Here is a 22,421-nt window from a genome sequence, read left to right as displayed (position 1 = left end):
AGTACTTAAGTAAATGTACTTACCACCACTTAGTGAGAGGTCGCATCAATAGAGGATCTCTGCTATGAGGAAGCAGCGTTTCTTCCTCGTTGGTCGAAACTCGTGTTGTGAAACATGGAGCTCAGAGCTGCAGCGACACCTGCAGCCGGGACACGGAGCTACAGAAACCAGTCTAGTTTCCTTCTGATGTTTCTTATGAAATTAATTAACGACCAGCAGTTTAAAATCTTAAATGTTACTGTCAAAGATTCTTGTGCAGTTGTTCTGATGGTATAAACAGATTTTAATGATAAAATAAAATCACAGTAAAGTTTAAACAAGACTGGATGTACAGTCGGCATGCAATAACAACATCTTAGGCATTTTCATTTCAGCATAAAAATTTATTTGAATATAAAAAAAATATGTAATCAAATAATATGTACATCAGTTTCTGTACAGCATCGAACAGACCTGAGGTGGCAACAGACAGATGAGAAAAAAAAAAAAAACAAAGAAGAGGAATCACCTGGATTAAAAACGTCCACCTGTCAGACGGTGTCTTTTTTATGAATCATTAACAAACTACTACTGTCGTCACAGATTATTACTGTTAATATTTATGTTTATTCAAAGTTGAATCTTTACGTTTGTTAATGTGAATAAAACGAAACGGTCCAACAAAAATAAAGCTCAGCTTTTAAACACTGGCAGTTAGTTCCTGTTTATGTTACATTAAATAAATGATTTAAAACTATGTCAACATAATCCTCACACAGACAAGGGAGAATCAGGGGAGGATCTGCAGGGTGGCGCAGGTTCTCCCCAATCTGTCCCATCAAGTCTTAATAGTTAAATCACTGAAGCTGTAATTTTAAAATAAACTGTGTCCATAAACTCTTCAAATCCCTGAAACAACCAAAGTCGGTATATTGAAAACAACAAGCTTGAAGCTGCCACCATCACTTACTTTAGACAAATCTACCTGCTTAAATACCTTAACAATAAAAATTGATAAAACTCTCCGTTGTTGCTTTTGGCATCTTCTAAATGGCACCAGAAGGTTTTGGAACATTTCGAGCTCTAAGACTCCACCACACGATCACAGAGCAGACAGGAAGGACTGAACGATGGCAGAGACGCTGAGGAGGATCAGCAGAGACGCAGCCTGAAGGAGACCTGCAGAGCTCTTTAAGGTCACCTCCACAGGCATGTGGTTGCTCACCTCCAGCACCTGGCAGACAGAAGCAACTGGGTCAAGTAGCTCCAGAATAACAGTGTGTAAGGTTAAGATTAGGATTTGAAATTAAGTCAAGATGCTGTTGTTCTAGAGAGAATAGTAGTTAACACAAAACATAACAACTGCATAACAAATGGCATGCACATTTTATACTGATGACTTTGGAAAAATCGGAACCTTAGATCATTAAAAAAGCCTCAGTCAGGCAGTAATACCATGGCCTTGGGGATTTTGGAGTCTAACTTGAAGGGTTGTGCCGACAATGGCTTGATCGCCTTCAGGAAGGGTTTCCCAGACACCACGATCCTGAGAACAGAGAGAGTGCAGATAAAAGATGATACCTGCTGCTCAAAAACCCACAAAGATAAAACATATGCAGTAACACAGAGTATTTCCTCTCCCACTGCGGCATGTACCTGTCGTAAGCACAGCTCATCTGGCTGTTGACCGTGGTGTCCACTCTGTCTTTGACCAGCCAGGTGAACATCCTGTTGGTGTACAGTCTGATGTTCTTCTTGTCAGATCGGCTCAAGTAGCCGCAGTCGGCGTGGAAATCTCCCAGAAACATCACATTCTACTCAGACACACAGACGAACAGTATCTACGTTCAGTTGTTGTTGTTTACTCTTACAATCTGGATTACAGCGTCTAATCCACAGAGATGAACTGAGAGACAAACTTGCTTCATACGAATACCGACTGCGTCGTCTTTCCTTCTCTATCAATCAAAGCCTGTTTCCTCACCGTGTTCTTCCACTTATTGGTGACTTCCACATAGACATCATAGAGTTTGTTGAGCTCCTTGACAACATTGTTGGGGTTACTGTGCAGGGGAACCAAAATAAAATCCTTGATTGCTGTGGGATTAAACAAAGTAAGAAGACAAACAGATGTAAAAGTCAATTCTGCTGATCGTTGTGGTGCTGAAATGATGTGAGTGTCCACTGACCGGTTTTGTTGCTCTGGAACTTAACAACAAACGGGTCTCTCAGGAAGAACCCTTTGCTCTCATACTGATGATGACCGGTCATGTTCACCGTGTTTTTCCTGTTCGGAGAGATCATACAATGAGAAGGTTTAAAAAAGAAACCGACACCCTGAGCACAATGCTGTACTGAGAATAAAACTATACACCAGTTAAAAGGTGTCTACAGTGACGGTAGTTTGTTCATTTGTCTCTATTTTTAATCACACATGCTGCTTCACATACTAAACAAAGTTTTACATCTGAAATCTAAGTAATACTATTTTACCATCACTGTGACACTGGCTTATTACTCTTACATTTATTATTAGTAGGTTTATATTCTTTAGTTTCATTCCACAAATTGAGCCTTTACATCATGAGCTGTATCATAAATCACAGTCATACCTGTAGAGGAAAACATACTGCTGCATGTCATTAGTAGAGTTTCCCAGACCTCCACTGGACACTGTGGCGTAGGAGCTCTTCCCGTACCTCAACAAAGCGTAAAAGAGAAACTGGTGGTTACTACAACACAGTGTCAGTAACACAGACGCCCTTTATGGATAAAAGTCTGTGCAGCTTCACCAAACCCAGCGTCCACACAAGAAGTTCTGCAGTTTAACAACTTTTTGCTTTTTGATTTTCAATCATGGAGGACCATGCTGTGATTGTCAGAAACACCCTGCAGCCAGATAAAACACACGTAGCTCAGCTGAAGACAATTGTTGACCAGTTATGATAAATTCCATTTCCCTTCATGTTGATCAACTTTTGCTGAACAACAGATAATAAGCCATAAGCCATAAGAGCTCACAATGTTTTTAGGATTCTATATAAAACCTGCACCACCCTCTTTCCTCCACACACACAAAAGCCAATGTAAGGATTTAGTATCACCATAAATAACACCTTATTTTATGTTAGTCTTCTTAGTCGATTCTCAACAAGAGCAGTTTCAACAGACAGACAATCCTCCTGAGCACCACCTGGATCTGTCTTTTAAAAACTACAGTATGGAAGGAAGTAAGGAAGCTACATGTTGAGCCTAGCTTAGCACAAAGACTGGAGACAGGGGAGACTGTGAGGAGCATCACTAAGTGACACTTTGGGATGAGAACATGCTGGACAAGCAAAACAAACCAAACACATCCTCATCAGTCCATCAGTCCATCCTGTACGTGAGTCAGCTTGGTTTATTAACAGCTGACTTCAGACAGTGTTTAATCTGACAAAGCTCCAGCTTGTGCCTCTTGTGCCTTACATCCATTTGAGTCTCCGTGCTAACTCTCTGGATACCCCATAAAGCAGAATAGAGCAACTGTTTCCAACTCGTGGAGTTATTTTTACAACTCTCAGCTAAATTGTGATGGTATTCCCAGAATCCTTCTTCAACTACAAAACAGAGGAGCTGGTTAAGCCAGAGACTGATCAACATCAGGTGCTCCTTTCTACCTGAGACCATCAAACTGTACAGCCCCCCAGCCCCTCTGTGAGGGGCTGATCACAATCAGTATTTATGTCATATCACTCTCTATTGCACTACATGTTGTTACTGACAACTAAATACTAGTTTGAAACAGTGACCATGTACAGCTCCCTGGAGTATCTGGAGAAGCACTACTGTACTACTGTATTACGTAATACATGAGAGGCACAAGCTGCGGATAAGCCTGATACTGTGATTTCCCCACTGTTGAAAAGCAGTCATCTCTGAACGTCTCTGTTTTTAATCCTGTTATGGATTAATCATGTAAATCAGGTACTGCCGAGTTGTTGGACGTTCACTGTTCATGGAGCTACTGTTAGCTTCAGCCAGGCTCAACATATTCTGCATATCTGAAACTGTTCTGCACTGTTCCTTTAACTTCTGGCTAAAACACACTTATTAAGCTATAATTATATTATATTAAATAAAAGTTCAATTAAATCATCCTAAAAATCTGGATTATTCAGTCTCTTTCTCACAAGTAACGAATACGATTGATGATTATTAAAGTGATGCTGATGAAGTGAGTCTGATCTGCTGGAACAGGTCTGGCTGATACCAAGTGTTACTTTGAATTCCAGGCGTTAGTAAAAGACGGTAAATGAAGCTGAATCAAATGATTCATTATTTGACACCACCCTACCTGTCATTTCTCCTGTTGGAAGCAGACAATCACCATCTTGTATTAATATACATGAGGTGGTTTCAACAGTGTTAATGTTACTGTATGTTTATTTAAAATTGTGAAATGTAATACTTTAAGTTTTGTCAATGATGAAACATGTTAAACACGAGAAAAAGAGATATCAACTTAAATAAAGAAACATTTTATTGTAGAAAGCACAAATATGTTTTAATTTCATAACCAGTTAGAATATGAACAGAGTGAAGTACTAGTTAGAGAGTGTGACCTGCTTTAGTAGTTTTCACTGTACCTGCTGAGAGCGTGCACCAGATTCTTAGTGGCTTTACTTTCAGGATCGATCACATTCTGCAGGAGACATATATCACACTGGGACACGACCTGCACACAAACACAGAGACAGAAACAAAAACTGAAACAACATTTGACTTCACTATTTAGACCGATAACCTAATAAAGCAACATCTGCAAGAACAACAGGAGCCTGATGAACATCATTTTTCAGTGGTGCCATGTAACTAAGCAGATTTAGTCAAATCTTCACAAAAAGTACATTTTCACTTGCTTTTACTTGAGTATTTCCTTCTTATGAGGATAATTTATACTTTTTCTCTACTACATCATTTCAGAGGGAAATTTATACTTTGTACTCAGTTACCTGCAGCTGTAGTTACTTTGCAGATTCAGATTAAATAGTCAAATAAAATAAACTAATACATTTTAATGACTTTTAATTTAGATAAACCTTTGTTTTTCAATCCACGGAGGAAATTCACAAACTACTGACGAATGTAAAGACATGCATCGATGATTCTTATCCAACCATCCCACATTTGTTTTATATGTTGCTCCTACATTTAAGTATTTTATTTTTGTTATTTTTCTGCTAATCACCATCTGTTTCATAAAATGTCTCCACAACAAACATGAATGTGGATACTGAAGATCAATTGTGCGACCAATTTAATAAGTGCAGCTCCTTTTAACAATAAATATTATTTTACCTGAGGTCAATAAAGTTTGTTCTTGGAAATAACAGTTGAGGAAACAGTTCAACAATTCAAAGCAGTTCAAATTTACTTACAATGAAATCTGCCACTCAAACTACTTCAGATAAAACAACGTGGAAAGTAGGAAGTTTTTAAAGAAAAGAGAGAACAGAACACAGTGTGTGTGTGTGTGTGTGTGTGTGTGTGTGTGTGTGTGTGTGTGTGTGTGTCTGTGTGTGTGTCTGTGTGTGTGTCTGTGTGTGTGTCTGTGTGTGTGTCTGTGTCTGTGTGTGTGTCTGTGTGTGTGTGTCTGTGTCTGTGTGTGTGTGTCTGTGTGTGTGTGTGTGTGTGTGTGTGTGTGTGTGTGTGTGTGTGTGTGTGTGTGTGTGTGTGTGTGTGTGTGTGTGTGTGTGTGTGTGTGTGTGTGTGTGTGTGTGTGTGTGTGTGTGTGTGTGTGTGTGTGTGTGTGTGTGTGTGTCTGTGTGTGTGTCTGTGTCTGTGTGTCTGTGTGTGTGTCTGTGTGTGTGTGTCTGTGTCTGTGTGTGTGTGTCTGTGTGTGTGTCTGTGTGTGTGTGTGTGTGTGTGTCTGTGTGTGTGTCTGTGTCTGTGTGTGTGTCTGTGTGTGTGTCTGTGTCTGTGTGTGTGTGTCTGTGTGTGTGTGTGTGTGTCTGTGTGTGTGTCTGTGTCTGTGTGTGTGTCTGTGTGTGTGTCTGTGTGTGTGTCTGTGTGTCTGTGTGTGTGTGTGTCTGTGTGTGTGTCTGTGTCTGTGTGTGTGTCTGTGTCTGTGTGTGTCTGTGTCTGTGTGTGTCTGTGTCTGTGTCTGTGTCTGTGTGTGTCTGTGTGTGTGTGTCTGTGTGTGTCTGTGTGTGTCTGTGTGTGTGTGTGTCTGTGTGTCTGTGTGTGTGTGTCCTACCTGTGTTATAGTGTATATCACTCTTTGGTTTGCTGCCTTCTTTGGGGTCAATTTCCCCACGTTGTAGGAGCAGATCTTGAATCCTGTGACTCTCCCGACGAATACAGTGAGCAAAGAGATGAAGAGGAGCAGGAAAGGACTGTGAGGAGAGCGCCACCTCATGGCTGGACTGGGGATAAAAAAGACAGATTACCTGCCATAACAAGTTATTTATTTCATTTATTTCTAAGAATATTGTTTGGCCAATACTGATTAGGAACTACTGTTCGTTATGTTCCACACAGTTAGTCAGTTAGACACCACAAGCTTTCTCAATATTACAAACGTGTACGCCGACAGAATGAGGTGAGTAGGTGAAACTGATTTAGTGTCTGTGTTCAGAAACTTAAACAGTAGGTGGTAAAAACAAAAAGCAAACAACAAACAACAAGTTTGTACAAGAGAAACAACTTCTACAGAATCAACACGATCGCAGCCAACAAGAGGGAAATGTTTAACAGAGTCTGCAGAGGAGCAGACAGAACCGGTTTTATAAAGCAGAGAACCACAGCAGGAAGACCAGTAAGAGATATAACTATTAACTAAACTGAGTCTGAACTTTGACACCTTCATTTGCTATTTTTAAAGAATAAACAAAGAATGATCAGTGAACGTGAAGGTAACATGAGCCTAAAGAGTGGTTTGACTGGACTGATGGAGGCGGGTGAGCATGTTCAGACCTGAGGAGCTGCAGGAAAGAAAGAGCGTGACTGTTCAGCAACGGCCAAAGGGACAGGTTTACTGGGAACCCTGTCCTAACATTCATGTTCTAAATGACAAGATGATAAATATAGATAAATAAATACATATATAACCCTATACTGAATATAAATCTACTGAATGTTTAAGTTTACAAAGCTAAAAAGCTCAAAAAATCTATTTTTGGGTGATAAATTTAATAGAATACAAATTTCTACTTTGTGTAAAAAATCTCCCAAAGACCTTTTTGGTCAAATTGTGAACATTGTGTCACATTTCTATTTATTTATTTAATGTAAAAAGTGTAATGACCAACTTGCCATTACAATGTTTGTCACCGGGAGGCAGTCATGAGTAAGATGTGGTTATTCTGGAAAGCCACAAAGTCTTTGTTTTGATGTGGAGCGATCAGAGAGTCTGTGGGAAAACTGGTGACATGTCCATCGTGTAAAATAATAGACATGACAGGAGTAGATGTAGAAGTCGGCCACGTGCTGTTGACATTTAACAGTGTGTTGAACTGTGCACTCTCCAGGAATCCTAGTTATCATGACGGATTTGGAATCTTTACTGTTCCTTTTTTTATTAAAGCTGCAAAAACTGAAGTTATTATGTCTTGTGTGTCCATTAACTTTCTCTGGGCTACATCTAAAATAGAAACAGCTTTAACCACCCTTCCTACCTTATATAAACATCCCATAGCAGGAAAAACGATGGTGCTGCACTGAATGTCTGTATTATTATATATTATTATAAAAATGGATCCTGATTGATGAACTTCATTTAGAGAAACCCTAAAAAAAAATCACAGACATGAACCTGAAACTGCAGAAACTGCACTAACATTCAGTCAGATGTTTCCTAAGTGGCAGTAAGCAAGAAGTCATTTTAACATGAAGCTGTGCAGTTTGGTCAGATTAGTTACCAACAACAATTAGTCTGTGGTTTAGATAATCACTTAGTCCAGCAATCAGTCAGTTAATTCTGTGTCAGCTTTTCTCAGCCCCTCCCAGTCCTGGAGGTAGAAGGACCGGTAAAGTGACTTCTGTTCAAACACTCAACAGCACAATGTCTCCACATGATTCCGCCTGATTCAGCTGCAACAAAACGTATCAGCATGTATGTTACAAGGACACAATAACAGGAAGACGGATTGATGGATAGATGGATTAAAACCAACCATCTGAGGCTATGATTAAGGTTTTGTTGATGACAGGAGGCTGTGGCTCGCGCTGTTGTCTTATCAGACTTGAAACTGTGTTGTGGGAACACGGGGAATCAAACTTTGCCCAACACACCTGTTATTACAGCACAGTTCACCTGTATTAATTAAAGTCTTAAACATGCTGACAGCCTCCTGCTGTCAAACACCACAGATTCATTCTTACTTTTTCAAGCACAAAACAAAAACAGTATCACGTGTGCCTATTTTACTGTTTTATAACCTTAAAGTCACTGTGAGGAATTCTAAGGTCCACAGATTAATCAAAGAAATACCATCATACAACAATGACACACAGCTCTAGTTGTGACCAGATGTGGGTCAGATACCTATACATCCAGAGGAATGTTGACAAGCCAGGTGTTTAACCTGAAGTCCAGGAGCCTCACTGGGCGCATTTTATTGATTTAACTCTTTTCAGAAAACCGGAGACAGTAAGTTTCAGTCTGGTCAGTAGAAGCTTTGTCACAAGTCACAATGATTCTGAGAGTAAAGACTCAGTAACCCTGTTACTTGGAACTGTTCTCCACAGTACAGGAGGTGGTGCCAGGAACATGTACACAGGTCTAAAAGCTGGATATGAAAGTGCCTGTCGTTTGATTTCAGTGTAAATTTATTTTCAAGGTAAAGTAACACTGCATCTGACTCGTACTTTATTGATTAGAGGTCTGTTGGTGATGTCGTGTGTAAACTGATAATGATTCACCGTTTGACTTCTCAGTGCACTGACGATATGTGAAAATGCTGTTTCCTCATCCAAGCAGTCATTAGCAGCCACAAACAATTAATCCTGAACTCTCTCAACAACAGATAGTCAGCGGTCACATGATTTACACATTTTAATACAAGGCTTCGTGCACTGATCCTGCTGTTAACTGGGGGTTTACGTGTTCACAGATGCTACCCTCAACAGCTGATCAGTCAATATTCCAAATGTGCAGGAGGTCACCCCCACAAATCACACACAACAATAGTGGAGAGTTGTGAAGAGGAGCTAACTGAGGTTGTTCTGATCTTATTACCAAATTCAAAGTGTACTGCATAAATGCAGCCAGTGGAGAAGTCATTTGTCCAGTGAGCATAGTTGTACACAGCATTAGGTTAAATGATTGTTGGTTTGTTGGTGTGATACATCTCATGTTAGTAAGACTCTGCAGTTTTCATATGAAGGCTGCAAACATTCTGCAGAATGAGATGAGAAGACGGCTTCAATTCACCTGAAATAAGAGAGCGTGGAAACTTTAAGACTGATCCTCATATCATCGTTTAACGTAACCGTGTGTAACTTCTGACTTCATCTAAATTGAAAAGGTGTTACAGTCTGTTTCCTTTTCCACTGTTTGACCTTCGGTATCAATGAAGCTCAGCTGAGGTTCTGTTGTCTGAGAGGAAGACGACTCTCACACGGTCGGAGGTGGAAGTACTGTACTTAAGTACGATTTTCAGATGCTTGTACTTTTACTTCACCACATTCATTTAATCAGCATTAGATTCTTTTAACGATCTTTATATGTTAATACAAATGCTGATGGATCATTTATAGATTGACTTGTAAAGTGATTAAATCAACTACTGTTTCTGTTCCACAGTCTGCAGGTAACAACATGATTTAATCTGAATTTCCATCTTTGAGAATTTGTGAAACAAAATCAACTTTTACATTTATGTCAAATTCTGCTCAGTTAAAATACAGTTTCCTTACTTTCACTTTTTTTTTTACTTCAAGTCAAATTTTGAGTTTTTACTTTAGAACTTTTAGTTTGTGTACTTTATACACCTCAGGTCAGCCATGCTGTTAAGTCTTTTCAAACCCTTATTTTTAAAAACTGTATACAGACACTGGACAATACTAAATGACATGAGGAGTCACAGACACCGTTTCAGTCTGATCTAAGACAACAAACTTTCATTTTAAACTCTGTAAAAGTAGAAGACACGGTTACAGTTGGTACACAAGGTGCTCTCGTAAAAACATGGAGTCATGTTGAGTAAATCAGAAAATAAATGATTTGTAATCTTTATGAAATGTGAGCAGTAAAAACAAGAGTGTCCACACCTTCATCTGGGTCACACACTGTCACAAACACTTCTTCAAATCTTTAAACACTCAAACAACCACAGAAACTCTCCACACACACACACACACACACACACACACACACACACACACACACACACACACACACACACACACTGACCAGGCCCAGCAGGCGGTACTGGTTCAGACCAGTACAGATACTGGTAATGTTGGTTTTCTTACCTGTTCAGGTGAGCCTGGGAGCGACCGTATGTCTTCGCTGACTGTCTTTAGCTGCTGCAGGGTGGAGAACCTTACCTGCTGACCTCACTCTGCAGCGTCTTCCTGGTTGTGTCAGGTGGGTTTGCCCCACCCTCCATGACTGCTGCCTTTAAGGACCGTGGGGAAGACAGGACAGTTGGTAATTGTTGTTGGATGATGTACAGTTAAAAATAAAAGTTCAGTTCACACCGACACCTGGTTGCTCAACATTTTTTACAGTGATTAAACTCCAGTTCAGACATGAATCACAAGACGTCATAACCATACACTCTGAGCCCTGTTTTCCACAGCATTGCTGGTTATACAACATGACACCTGTTTTATCATGTTCTGATACGTATCTTCAAGTCAGCATCACAAATCACAAATGTTGGCGTCTGATGTGAATCATTTGCATCCATCCAATATTCTGTGAAATCCATTCTCCAGGTAGATCATTTCATTAAATCTAATTTCAAGATCATCTCACGTGTGACCGTCTGCTTCCCGTTCATAACACATTGATAGAAATGTCATTTTAAAAATATTTTTTAGATTTCAATTAGCAACAAAACCTCTGTGTTGTGTTTGAGATACTGTTTAATTTCATGCAGATACACAGTGTTGATTTTGTCCTTTCAGCCTAATAAACTGTCCCACGATCTAAAAGGCACATGACCTCATGGTAGAGCATCACCACTGGTGGTGGTGTAAAGATGTACTTCACTAAAAGTAGAAGTACCACTTCTAACACCTTCCTCAGGTTCAAGTACTAAGAACGTGTTGTAGAAGACGCAGTTATCTGTTGATAACAGGAAGGTTTAGTCCACATTTGTTCCACGTGTCTCATGAATAAAGGTTCTGTAGAGAGGTTCCAAAAGTAGCAGTAGTAGTACTTCTACAACCTCTACTGCAGTTTGAATTTCTAGTAATTAATAGAAAATAGGTTTAAAACAGTGGAGCTGAACTGAATCATTAATAATAAGACCTCAGCTTTTATTAGCTGGTTAGATTTAGTTTTGAAATTTACATATTCAAAGAAGCTGAAACTGAGAACAATGTGAACAAGTCATTCATTAATGAATCATTCCTATTTGCTTTAGTGTCTGTTGTTCTGGTGCACTGACCGGGGGGTGGACGATCTGCTGCCGTGTGCAGCTCGGGCTCAGCTCGGGCTCAGCTCGGGCTCAGCTCGGGCTCAGCTCGGGCTCAGCTCGGGCTCAGCTCGGGCTCAGCTCGGGCTCAGCCCTCGGTTCCACCGCCCTCTGCTGCTCCGTGTGCTGCAGCGGGAGACGGTGTCAGGAGCCAGGATACGGTCCGTCCGTCAGCTGTCGGACACGGGAGACGCCGACTGGACGGTCCGAGCTCCGAGCTTCTCACCCGGAGCTCCCCACCTTATCCGTAGCTGCTCAGATGGACTAAGAGGAGCGGGTCCGGGTGAGTCCTCCGAACCTCGGGTAAAACCGAACCCGACACCGTCACAGTAACGTAAACAAACTCGTTAGCTTGTTTGCTAACGGTTCCAGCTGCTAGCTAACGTTAGCTAGTCCGCTAATGTGAAGAGTCCACTTTAACTTTACCGTGTAGTCTTTTATGTACAGATGTTAGTTAGTTAGTTAATTAGTTAATTAGTTAGTTAGTTAATTAACCGGTTCTCAGCAGGTATTAAAAGTTAACTTACTACAGTGGACTAACTAACGTTAAACTTTAATATCACCAACTTTACTCACTGTCAAACATTAAAAAGCTGCGTTTTCAGCCCGTTTGCTAACTTTACACTCTGTTCTGCACTAACAGCATTAAAACACATTTAAAATTCATTTACAGTCACTTTTTAAAACATTAAAACCTGTTTAGAGGGATTTATTCCAAACTGACCAGTGTGCTGCCTTCACGGACGGCTCGTAAATTCCCTCTTCTCCTCCCACGACCTGCGTGTTTAGTTTTTATCCTCTAAGATTAGATTAAGTATTTACCCTGAATTCTTTTCAATAATTATTCTTTACTTAATAATACACATCTCACAGTGGTGGAAAGTAACTGAATACATTTACTGAAGCACTACTTTGAAGTATTTCTTATTTTCCACTCCCTCATACTTTAACTCTACTACATTGAATTAATTAATAGTTAGTTTTCAAAAACTTATTATCAGGAGATAATAAGTTTGATAAAGTGTGATAATAAAGTGTGTTTTTGCCAGGTGCAGCATTAAAGTGATGAACACATAAACACCTGTAATTATTTTGATCTAATACTTTTAGTTTAGTATGAATACTTTCACCCAAGTAAACAATCGCTGCTGATTCCTAGTAAAGAAAAGGAACGTGTTGTCTCAGGACCAGAAAACCTTTGTCAGTGTTTGAGAGCCAAGAAGCCCCCAGACAAACTCACAGCTTACAGCACTTTGCTTTTAATTAAACAGGTTATTGCACAACACATCTACCTATTTTAAGATGTTAATTAAATGAGCTTTTAAAAGGTTTTCGTGTTTACAGATTCCTAAATGTAATGTGAAACATTTATAATTTTTTATTTTACAGTTTTTAACTTTAATCAAACCCATTCCCCAGCCTAGTCCACGTGATTACATTACAGGACTTGTAAAAAGTAATACTGTACATTGTGTACTGGCAGGATCTAGATTTCTGTTGTTTTTGTAGCTGTATACAATAAATGTTTTACATTATAAATGTTTTACATTAATAGACAGTATCTTGTCATATGTGTAGTTTATAGGAGCTCTGTTCATATATTTGTATAATTTCCAGGTCAGAGTAATTGCAAACCAGACTTGATCCAGTGGGGCAGATTTTCTCAGTCTCTGTAAATCTAACTTTTACTGTGCTGCACTGATGACCTCCTTTTGTCTGACTTCCTAAACGGAGACACCAGATGTGCTGAAAACTCTGTATCTGTGACTGAAGGATTCTGAGGACGCTCAGCAGGACTAGTTCTCGCCACATGCTTTGTTTTCCTGGCTGCAGGCTGACTTAGCAAGCCACTGTATAATTTATGTGTGACATGATTTCCATTCAGAGAGGCAGCCAGCTCTGTTACTGGAGCCAGCTCAGCCTGCTGCCATCTCTGGCTGGTTGGTTTTGGATATAGATCAGTGTGTTTACAGACCTTCACATTAACATTTTGTTGTGAGGCACAGATCAGAAATTGTTAAGTGGAAGAAGTGTTTTTTTGTAGAGACACTGAGTAACTAGACAAGAAGCTCCTTAATCAGGGAAGTGACGACGATATCAGCAAGTTTGTGTGGAGTTTGTTAAATGAGAGCATGAAAACAGATTCTATCAATGAAACATTATTAAAAACTATTAAACTACACCAGGTACTTCACCTCCTCTAAAAATTCTGAAGCACCAGTGACTCTTGATGCTTGATGTGATTTTCTTAATCCCTGTTGAGATGTACTGACACATTATAGTTCACTATAGAGAAACAGTGTTGTTGTATCTTCTGCCTCCTCTGTCCTCTGTCCTCTGCCCTGGCCAGCCCGAGTCATGGCGTCACGGCTGCTGGACCGACTGAAGCGCTCTCTGTTTAAAGATGGTCAGGGGGTGGGACACCAACAGGAAGCGGGGGGCGGACCGGAAGAGGAGGCGTTTAATCAGGACCGCTGGGAGGCGGAGCTGGAGGAGGAGGAGTGTGTGACGGAGCGTCTTGGGGGGACGCTGTGCTTTGACAGCGAAGAAGGAGGAGCAGTGGAGGACGGCGCTGAGGGCGATGGGTCAGGGCTCGACAGTGACTCAGACTTCCTGGGAGAGTCGATGGAGGAGGGGATCAGCAGCACAGGTGAGGTTCCAGTCTGTTATATTCAAACCCAAAGAATTTGGTGAAGAAGGTTTAACTCGTGTTGAATTTTCTTAAATCAGCAAAACAAAAGTACACGTACACCCATTCAGAACTTTAAATCAGTGATGCTGAAAGTTCCAAAATGTAATTAAGATTCCAAGATCATCAGTTCAGTACAGGTGAAAACCAGGAAACTCCAACGTACTGATCCTGCTGCTGTGTGACTACAGGAAACAGAGCTACATGCTACAGTTTTGGTCAGTGTGAGTCAGAGTGGGAAGGCTGTGACGGGAACGGGGTGTAAAGATCCTGCATCTGCAGTTTTACTTCAATATACAGGTGCAGAAATCCACAACTACCATTATTTACAAGCAACGTCAAATGAAAACAGGCAGCAAACACCTGGAATAAGCAGATCTGGGTCTTTGATGTCTAAACTGAATAATAGACAATAATAATTTATAATACAATAATAATTCCCACTGCAATGAATGGACTGGAGTTTTTAGAGATTTTTTTAGGGTATAGAATTTGCTGTATTGGTAAAAAGTACAAAGTAGAAAATGTAGTAGCAAATTAAATTTCATTCATAACACTTTGTTGTTGTTAATTAATCTGTATTAGTGATTGAACAAGCTCAAAGTACTGGTCATTATTAATAATTCATGCAATATTGTGAATTCTGAATTCAGTCTTCCTTATTGATTTCATTTCTTTTTGGATCCTGCACTCCTCTTTGGAAATTATTTATCATCAAACACACAGATTTACATCGACTGGGTTAAATAATACCTAGTCACATGATTCTTCTTTCACCTGTCTTGTGTAGACATCAGTCCTGTGGGCGTGTCTCCAGTCGGACCCTCCCCGTCCTCCATGCTGACCCGGCAGCTTCAGGACAGCTGGAGGAACCTGCGTGGACTCGGAGGAGGAAGTCCTGTCCCCTCAGGGAGACGACTGACGGACAACATATTGTTTGAGGTGACGGATGCCAGCGTGGTGCATGACGGCTCCTCGAAATATGTGGTGAGTTCAAACAAACAATCTAAAAAACAAAAAAAACAACCACACAACAAAGATCTATTGTGTTGTGTTTACATCACATTAAAGTAGAACCCGTCACATGACTAGAAACAATGTGTTATGTTTATAACCCCGGTTTCCTGAAGGAGAGAAACCGAGGTTTCCACCCTCTCTGCTCTCATCAGCTGAAAGGGGACGCCCACTGGCTCACTGAGAATCCTCTGGACAGTTCCATGCTGTTTTCACACATGGGCTCACACAGACATTACACAGACTTTGTATGAGGGAGGTTCGCTAGATAAAGTCTGGTTAATCTTCAAGCTTACTGACTTAAATATTTGCGTTCTGACGTGCAGCTCACCTGCATCTCGTCAGGGTTCCAGTGCACGTCTGTGGCAGCTGTTCTTACAGCTGTTGTGTCTCTGCTTGTCTTCAGCTGTACACAATCCACGTGATTCAATCCGGCGGCAGTGACAAGACTCCAGCCATTATCACCCGCCGATACTCCGACTTCCAGCGCCTTCATGCCACGCTGCGCCGTAACCATGGAGATCACATGGAGCGTGTCTGTTTCCCACGTAAGTAGAAGTGATGTCAGAGAACTTAGCATGAAGCCATGATGTTGTTGAAAGAGGGGCACTGAAGAAGCATTATTAATGCTTACTAAAACTAAAAAGTAATCAGACAAAATTGGTTTTGGAACATTTTCAAAAATAATTTTCTTAAAGAAAAGCACAAACTAAGACAGGACAAAATCATGATGGATGAAGTTTTAATAAGTGGAGGTGTGAGGTCTGTATGTAAAGGAATAAAACATCCCATCGTCATGTGGGAAAGTTAAAACACTGAAACCTGTTGGAATCTCCACAGGAAAGAAGCTGCATAGGAACTTCACGGCAGAGACAATCGCCAAGAGGAGCCGGGCATTTGAACAGTATCTGTCTCACCTGTGCTCACTGAACACCCTGCGGGGGGCGCCGTGTGTCCGACTGTTCTTTTACCTGACAGACCTGCAGACTGGACAGGTGTTCATCAGGTAACTAATGCACTGATATTAACTGTACTGAACATCATAGTGTCATATGAGAGGATGAAGTTCTAATTATTAACTTATTATACTTATAACTTAAAAAAAATTAGATTCATCTGAACTTTAAGGTTTTCTCTTCTGATTGATTTGAATTGATCTCCTTCACATAAATCCTATTTTATTTTCTCAGGCTGTATTTAAAAGATCAGTAATAATAATAAAGTTCAGGAGTTAGCCACCGCTCATTAAAGACGAGGTTAAGATGGAACAATTCAGGTGGAATTGATATTTTACACAACGCTCTGATGACCCTGGTTTGGGCAGTTCACCTGAACGCCTCTTTGTTTAGTGTGTATTCAAACAGGTGGTTAGTTTAAGTTCCTGAATTTCAATTTCAGTGAAGAGTAAAAACAGAACCATTGGTCTTTTGACATGTACGCTTTTAAAATGATGACCTGGCTGTTACTTTCAGCTTGAACCTTTCTTCTAAAGTTTTAAAGTATAAAGAAACGAGACATATATTAGTTTAGGAAGAACTGTAGAAGAATCGCAGCCCTGGTGATAGACCCGGAGATAGAACGATGCATTTGACCACAATCAAAGACTGCTCATCAAGTTCTGCCATACCATTAAATAGTTAACATAAAAACAGAAGTTTGATTCAAACAGATCACATGTACAACAACACTACTATCTACAACCTCACGAATGAGTGCTCATCAACCACTCCTTTATTTAAATCATCCAACCAGCTGTTGGTTGTTTCAAAGTTGAGTTTGTCTTTCTCATTGAGGGTGGGACGTTACCAGGAGGCCTTGGGTCCATTGCTCAATGCCAAGCGACTGCAGCAGAAACTGGGCTGGGCCGTTTTTTGTGATAACCAGGCTCAGGCCCCGCCCCCAGCGTCTTCCCATTGGTTATTCACTCTGGTGGGGCTGTCGTGGTGTTTCCAAGAAGTGGACCAGCTGGAGGAGGCTCGGGATCACTCTGACCTCGCCCTGCGTGTCCTGACCCCCGCGGAGACTCGGACTAGCACAGACGACGGGTCCCTCGCACTTGATAAGCCACACTCATCTGCTGATAGGCCCCTCCCACAGACTGATGAACCGTGGCCACGTTTGAACAGGCCACACCCCCTCCTGCTGCCATTACTGCGGGCCGTGGTTCGGCAGTCGTGGCAGACAGGAAAAGACAAACGGCAGTGGGAGGAGCTTCTTCGCCCCCTGGAGGAGCAGTGGGCACGGCTTGACAATCAGCCAACCATCAAAGAGTTTCTGGTCAAATACAACCTGCAGGAGAACGAGGCTGAGGGCTAGGACCCTCGTGATGACGGCTGTTGAATTAATGCATTCCCTCAACCTTTACCCTAACTCCTCACTCCAACCCTGATCACAGCCCTGAAGGTGGGAACACTCCATCATGAATGTGGTTCGATTGTGTCCGCTTCATTTTACAAACTGACTTCACCTCTAGTTCCTTGGACTCGTGCTGTTTACACCTCTCCACCATGTGTCGGCCTCTTTTTGTTTGTCCTTTTGACTCTGCCAGAACTTGTCAGTTTTTGGCTTGTTGCACGTTCTAGACCAGGGCTGTCCCATCCTGCACTGCAAGAGCCACTGCCCCTGGTGGGTTTCCAAATGTTCCTGCCCTACCCACTCCTAACCCTAACCATAACGTCCTCAGCGTGAGGACAAGCTTCGGTTTACACACCGAGTGCAGAGTACAATCACTACATCACTAAGCTACAAACCGCTGTGTTTTCTGCTTTTAGTTTTAGGGAAATGATAATATCACATTTCAAGAGAAGAAAAGAGAGTTTGAGAATAAAGTCAAAATATTAAGATTTGGTAGCACTTCACAGCGAGAAACGTTCTATTTTGACAAAGACGTTGGACTGAAAACTGATAAAGTCAGAATATAATTTTAATTATTTACAACATAAAGGGCTCATTTATATAAAAATGTATAATACTATTAATAAAAGTAAGTGACGTATGTCGTAGTTTAGTTTTTGTATTAATTAATGTGATTAGTTATGTTTGTCAGGACATTATGAGAATAACGTCACAGCAAAGACCGGATTACATGATACGTTAAAACCTCTCCCAGACTGAACGCAGCTCTGGTCTGAAAAAATCACCACTGTTTCTAACTTAGTGTTTTTTCTCTATAAGAAATATTTGACTTTATTCTACAATATTCTCATTTATTTATTTTTATGCATTACAGTATATAACAGTGGTCGTAATACTCCGTCAGTGTGTCGTTCATTTATTCAGCCCCGCTCTTAAAGCCTTAAACCGGTTCAGTGATGTTTTTATTTCAAATAATCACACATCTTAAATCTAATATTTCAGATCAGGTCCTAGTTTTGACATTGTTGGTAAATTCTAGTGAATAAACTTTGTTTGCAAAGTGCAGATGAAGTTTTAAATAAAACCATTTCATGGTTTGAGGAGTGTGAATAGATGAAGTGGAAAACACAGGTTTGGTGCAGAGAGTTAACAAACACTCAGGCGTCTCGTCTTTGATGAACAGAGTTTCACTCTGACATAAATATTTCTAAAGGACAACATCTTCCCCCGCAGCAGAAATACTGGACGTTTCAGAAGCTTCATTTGTAGTTTTTTGTAGTTGTGGACTCACTCAAACTGGTTGGGTGTGACCTGAATTTCCTTCCTCATCTAACATAACATTTGCAAAGGCACTAGAAGTACCTTCTCAGGAGGTATTTTAAACTCTGTAGATCACTGGAGGAGTGTGAAATCAGAGGACACTACATCAGCTACATTCACAGATGATTAGATCAGCTGTAGATTTGACAGCAGTGAGACAATGGTCAGTCTCTAACACAAAGGAAACGAATGAATGTAAACGAAGCTATGATGAAACTGCTCTCAAAGTATATCCAGGATTATATCAATCTTTGAGATTTCAGTTTATTGCACTTTATTAATCGTGAATCAACATGCACCTGCAGCGTGGGATTCTTGCCTGTTGCCAGTAACGTTCAGCCGTTAAAGAGGCATTAGAGGCGTCATGTGTGATCTTTATCAAGAGCACTGATGAAGCTTCCCTGCTCACACATGTCCGCACTAAGCTTCTACTCAGTACGTCATCACAGTCGTTAAAATTCTCGTCTTCAAGGTAAAATCGGCTGCTTTTCCAGCGAGCTGCGTGCTTCTACGCGGATGTGGTTACTATGGAGACCTGTGGTTTTATCAGTTCTGGTTCCTGGAGTGGATGACGGTGTGAGGGACAAAAATAGACGTGAGGACTTGGTTTACATCAGCAGGAAAAATGTGGAACAGATGTGTGTGAAGAGTGTTCATAAGGGAAAGTTTTCAGCACATTAATGAGAAAGCAGTGAGCTTGAATGAACAGTATAAACTAAGCACATGGACAGATCTACACAGGAATCCTGTGTTTAACAGATTAAAAGCTGTAAAAGCTGCTGACTGGAGGAAACACACAGTCTGTGGAGACGCTGCAGACACTCAGCTAAAAGCAACATACAAGTAACAGACGTGTTACTCTCAGCCTTACGTACTACGATGTCTTTTTCACAGCAGCTCTGTCACCTCTTGCTTCGTCTTCCCATTATAGTCACACTGTGACAGTTTCAGTTCCTTTTTCTCTGTGTCAGGTTGAAACAGACTCAGTGAGACGTTGGCAGAAAAAAAAATGTGTTTGAGGGAAACTAAACATGAACTCGTGTTTACGGTTGTGCACAAATGACCTATCGTCACTTCCTGTCCTAAAACTCACTTTTTCTCTTATTCACCCTCTGTTCCTTATATTTTCAACACGAATCAACGGTTTAGGGATCAACATCACTTAGTGAACATTAGAGGAAGATGGTGTTTTGTTTAAAATGGAAAGTGGCTTTTCTCTTAAACCAATCCACAGTGTTTCTATCTGAACCCAACCAGCAAAAATGAGACACGATAAGATCTGATATTTAACCAGAAAATAAAGACTGGATGTTTTAGGAGATACTTTGACAGAAATAAGCTTCCTGTTTACATTTAACCATCAGTGTATTTTGATTTATTGTGGTAATATTCTCATTCTGTATCCACTTGCACTTACGTTCCCTACAAAACGTATTTTGCAACTGAAGTTTGGTTTAATAGAAACCTCTTTTCATTGTCAGTGGTGTTAATTAGTATTTTAATCTGTAGCTGACATAGATTCTGCCGGAGTTTCCACAGCTCTGTGTAAACCTGGAAGAAAAGGACACTTTTTAATGATTCTCTATTAGTGTAACTAACTTTGCAAACTTTGAAAGATGAAAACACCTTTTTCTCCGGTGCCGTCTCTCTCAGGCTCTGTAGGTAAATTAACACCCAGCTGTCTGATGGTAACAGAGACACAAACGCAGCCCTTCTTCGTCCGCCTTTAACTAAAAGCTTTACGTACGTCTGTACAATTAGCAGCTTCTCTGTCGGATCACGTGTTCAGTTCAGCTTTGGTCTTTAAACCTGCGTGACACAGGGACAGACTGGAGCACTTAGTGAACTGGTCCTCTGAACTGAACCTGCTCCAGAGCAGCATCTGTTACCATGGTGACCTCCTTCACGGAGGTGATAATGTTCAGTTTTCAGGAAAACCAGGACTTGATCTGAACCGGTTTTCTAACCTCGAGAGACGCACTAAGATAAACTTTGATGCAGGATCATGAACATTTCTTCCTTTGTCATTTACAGTTTACAGAATCACGTGTTTAATCTCTGCAGCTTTTAGTGTCGACACTTTGATTCAAGCTTTTTGCCTTAATTGAAAATGAATTACTATGAACTATTCAACATGTTTCTACCGTAAGAGAAAAGCCTAAAAATATACTGAGCTGTTCGATTAAGAAGTGAAATGTGAAGACACTTTATTACACAGGTTTTACAGATGCAGCCTTATGACCTCTGTGACTCTGGTTTTCATCCTTTGTGTACCGTTTAAAAACAAGCAGTTTCCATTACATTTGATATATATATAATAATAATAATAATAATAGGAGTTCACACTCTCAGATGAGAGATGTGGTGTTTTTTACTTGTGGGGAATTCTGTGTTTGCTGTGTCTCAGGCTGGGTTTCCACTGAACAGAATTTACACTCCAGTTTAACCAGTTGACACATCACAGTCCAACTGGTTTTGTTGTCACTCTCACTTTGAATGTCCTGTGTTCCTGGTGGAAATGCAGCCTGTGTGGATTTGACTGCTTCATAGAGCTGTATGCAAGTATATTTTCAAAACTATTTTATGGAATAAATTTGTTAAAAAACATTGATTTTGTTTTTCTGATTTCTTTATGTTTGGCAGGTTAAAAATAATGTAAGGAAAAACATAACTAACAATAAATAAATACATCGTAAAGGAAATTAAAACTTGAATTTGGATGTAATTACCTGGTTATTTGGCCACAATTGTGATAAAATTACAACATGTGAAACAAGTTTGATATTTTAATATGATTACTTAGAAATGTGTTAACTTAAAACAATATCTCTAACTTCTGGATTCTATTATATCTATTTTGTACTTTATATAATGATAGTTTTAATAAAACATATAGAAACTGAGCTCCTCACACCTGATGGTTCACGTCACTTCATGTGTTTCACATGCTGCAGATTTTATTACAATTGTGGTCAAATTTTCAGGTAATGAATTAATTAAGCACTAATTGGTTGAAATTTTATTTAAACTGTAGAACTATTATTATGTGGGCTGTAATTTATTATTATTCCAAAAATGTGTAGATTTAAATAAAAACTAGTGAAAAAACTATATGATAATAGAGAATTATTATTATTAACGTATTAGTGTTCAAATGTCACGAAGCTGCTCTGTCCATAATAAAACATCACCAGTTATTTATTCATTATATTAGTATTTCAGTCATGCAGTAACTGCAGCACCGGCAGCGTCAGCTTCTTTTTTAAAGGTTCATTTCTACAGCATCAGTCTTTCTCTGGGTGCTCTGACAGGAACTCTTCCGTCCAGCAGAGGTCGCCCAGCTGCAGCTCATGTTGCTGCGATGACGCACTTTAGTTTTCAGATTCCTCAGGTCACACGTAGAAGAACAACCAGGGGCTCTGAGGACTTGAGTG

The 22,421-nt window shown here is 40.3% G+C and overlaps 2 protein-coding genes across 4 annotated transcripts; one reads left to right on the top strand and one right to left on the bottom strand.

Moving 5' to 3' along the window:
• Window positions 1-362: 362 nt before the first annotated feature.
• Window positions 363-11,667, bottom strand: LOC113167140 (deoxyribonuclease-1-like 1). 3 transcript variants are annotated; one of them, XM_026367545.1, is made up of 11 exons: window positions 11,583-11,667; window positions 10,438-10,583; window positions 6,218-6,386; window positions 4,608-4,696; window positions 4,316-4,327; window positions 2,592-2,678; window positions 2,169-2,266; window positions 1,964-2,076; window positions 1,636-1,793; window positions 1,435-1,525; window positions 363-1,213 (listed from the first exon to the last, which is right to left on the bottom strand). In XM_026367545.1, exons 3-11 carry the CDS (start codon window positions 6,377-6,379, stop codon window positions 1,082-1,084), a joined length of 942 nt encoding a protein of 313 aa, XP_026223330.1. In that variant the 5' UTR covers window positions 6,380-6,386; window positions 10,438-10,583; window positions 11,583-11,667; the 3' UTR covers window positions 363-1,081. The 3 variants fall into 3 exon arrangements, with proteins under 3 accessions (XP_026223330.1, XP_026223332.1, XP_026223331.1); XM_026367547.1 differs by having other exon boundaries at window positions 6,218-6,381; XM_026367546.1 differs by lacking the exon at window positions 11,583-11,667 and having other exon boundaries at window positions 10,438-10,588.
• snx21 (sorting nexin family member 21) lies at window positions 11,646-21,594 on the top strand. The gene is made up of 6 exons (XM_026367544.1): window positions 11,646-11,892; window positions 13,960-14,259; window positions 15,089-15,285; window positions 15,719-15,860; window positions 16,153-16,318; window positions 17,106-21,594. Exons 2-6 carry the CDS (start codon window positions 13,968-13,970, stop codon window positions 17,626-17,628), a joined length of 1,320 nt encoding a protein of 439 aa, XP_026223329.1. The 5' UTR covers window positions 11,646-11,892; window positions 13,960-13,967; the 3' UTR covers window positions 17,629-21,594.
• Window positions 21,595-22,421: the final 827 nt, after the last annotated feature.

This window comes from Anabas testudineus, chromosome 7, assembly GCF_900324465.2.
Source record: "Anabas testudineus chromosome 7, fAnaTes1.2, whole genome shotgun sequence".
Classification (NCBI taxonomy): domain Eukaryota; kingdom Metazoa; phylum Chordata; class Actinopteri; order Anabantiformes; family Anabantidae; genus Anabas; species Anabas testudineus.
The sequence above is the reverse complement of the archived record's forward strand: the minus strand, read 5'-3'. Positions and strand labels throughout refer to the sequence as shown.

Bases quoted from the DNA above. Each gene is read 5' to 3' on its own strand.
- LOC113167140 (XM_026367545.1), bottom strand. From the start codon at position 6,379: ATGAGGTGGCGCTCTCCTCACAGTCCTTTCCTGCTCCTCTTCATCTCT. The intron at 4,697-6,217 runs GTAGGACACACA...GTTTGTGTGCAG, and splicing joins TGATATACACTATAACACAG to GTCGTGTCCCAGTGTGATAT. The intron at 2,077-2,168 runs GTCAGTGGACAC...TTAATCCCACAG, and splicing joins GTTCCAGAGCAACAAAACCG to CAATCAAGGATTTTATTTTG.
- snx21 (XM_026367544.1), top strand. From the start codon at position 13,968: ATGGCGTCACGGCTGCTGGACCGACTGAAGCGCTCTCTGTTTAAAGAT. The intron at 15,861-16,152 runs GTAAGTAGAAGT...GAATCTCCACAG, and splicing joins GGAGCGTGTCTGTTTCCCAC to GAAAGAAGCTGCATAGGAAC. The intron at 16,319-17,105 runs GTAACTAATGCA...TTTCTCATTGAG, and splicing joins ACTGGACAGGTGTTCATCAG to GGTGGGACGTTACCAGGAGG.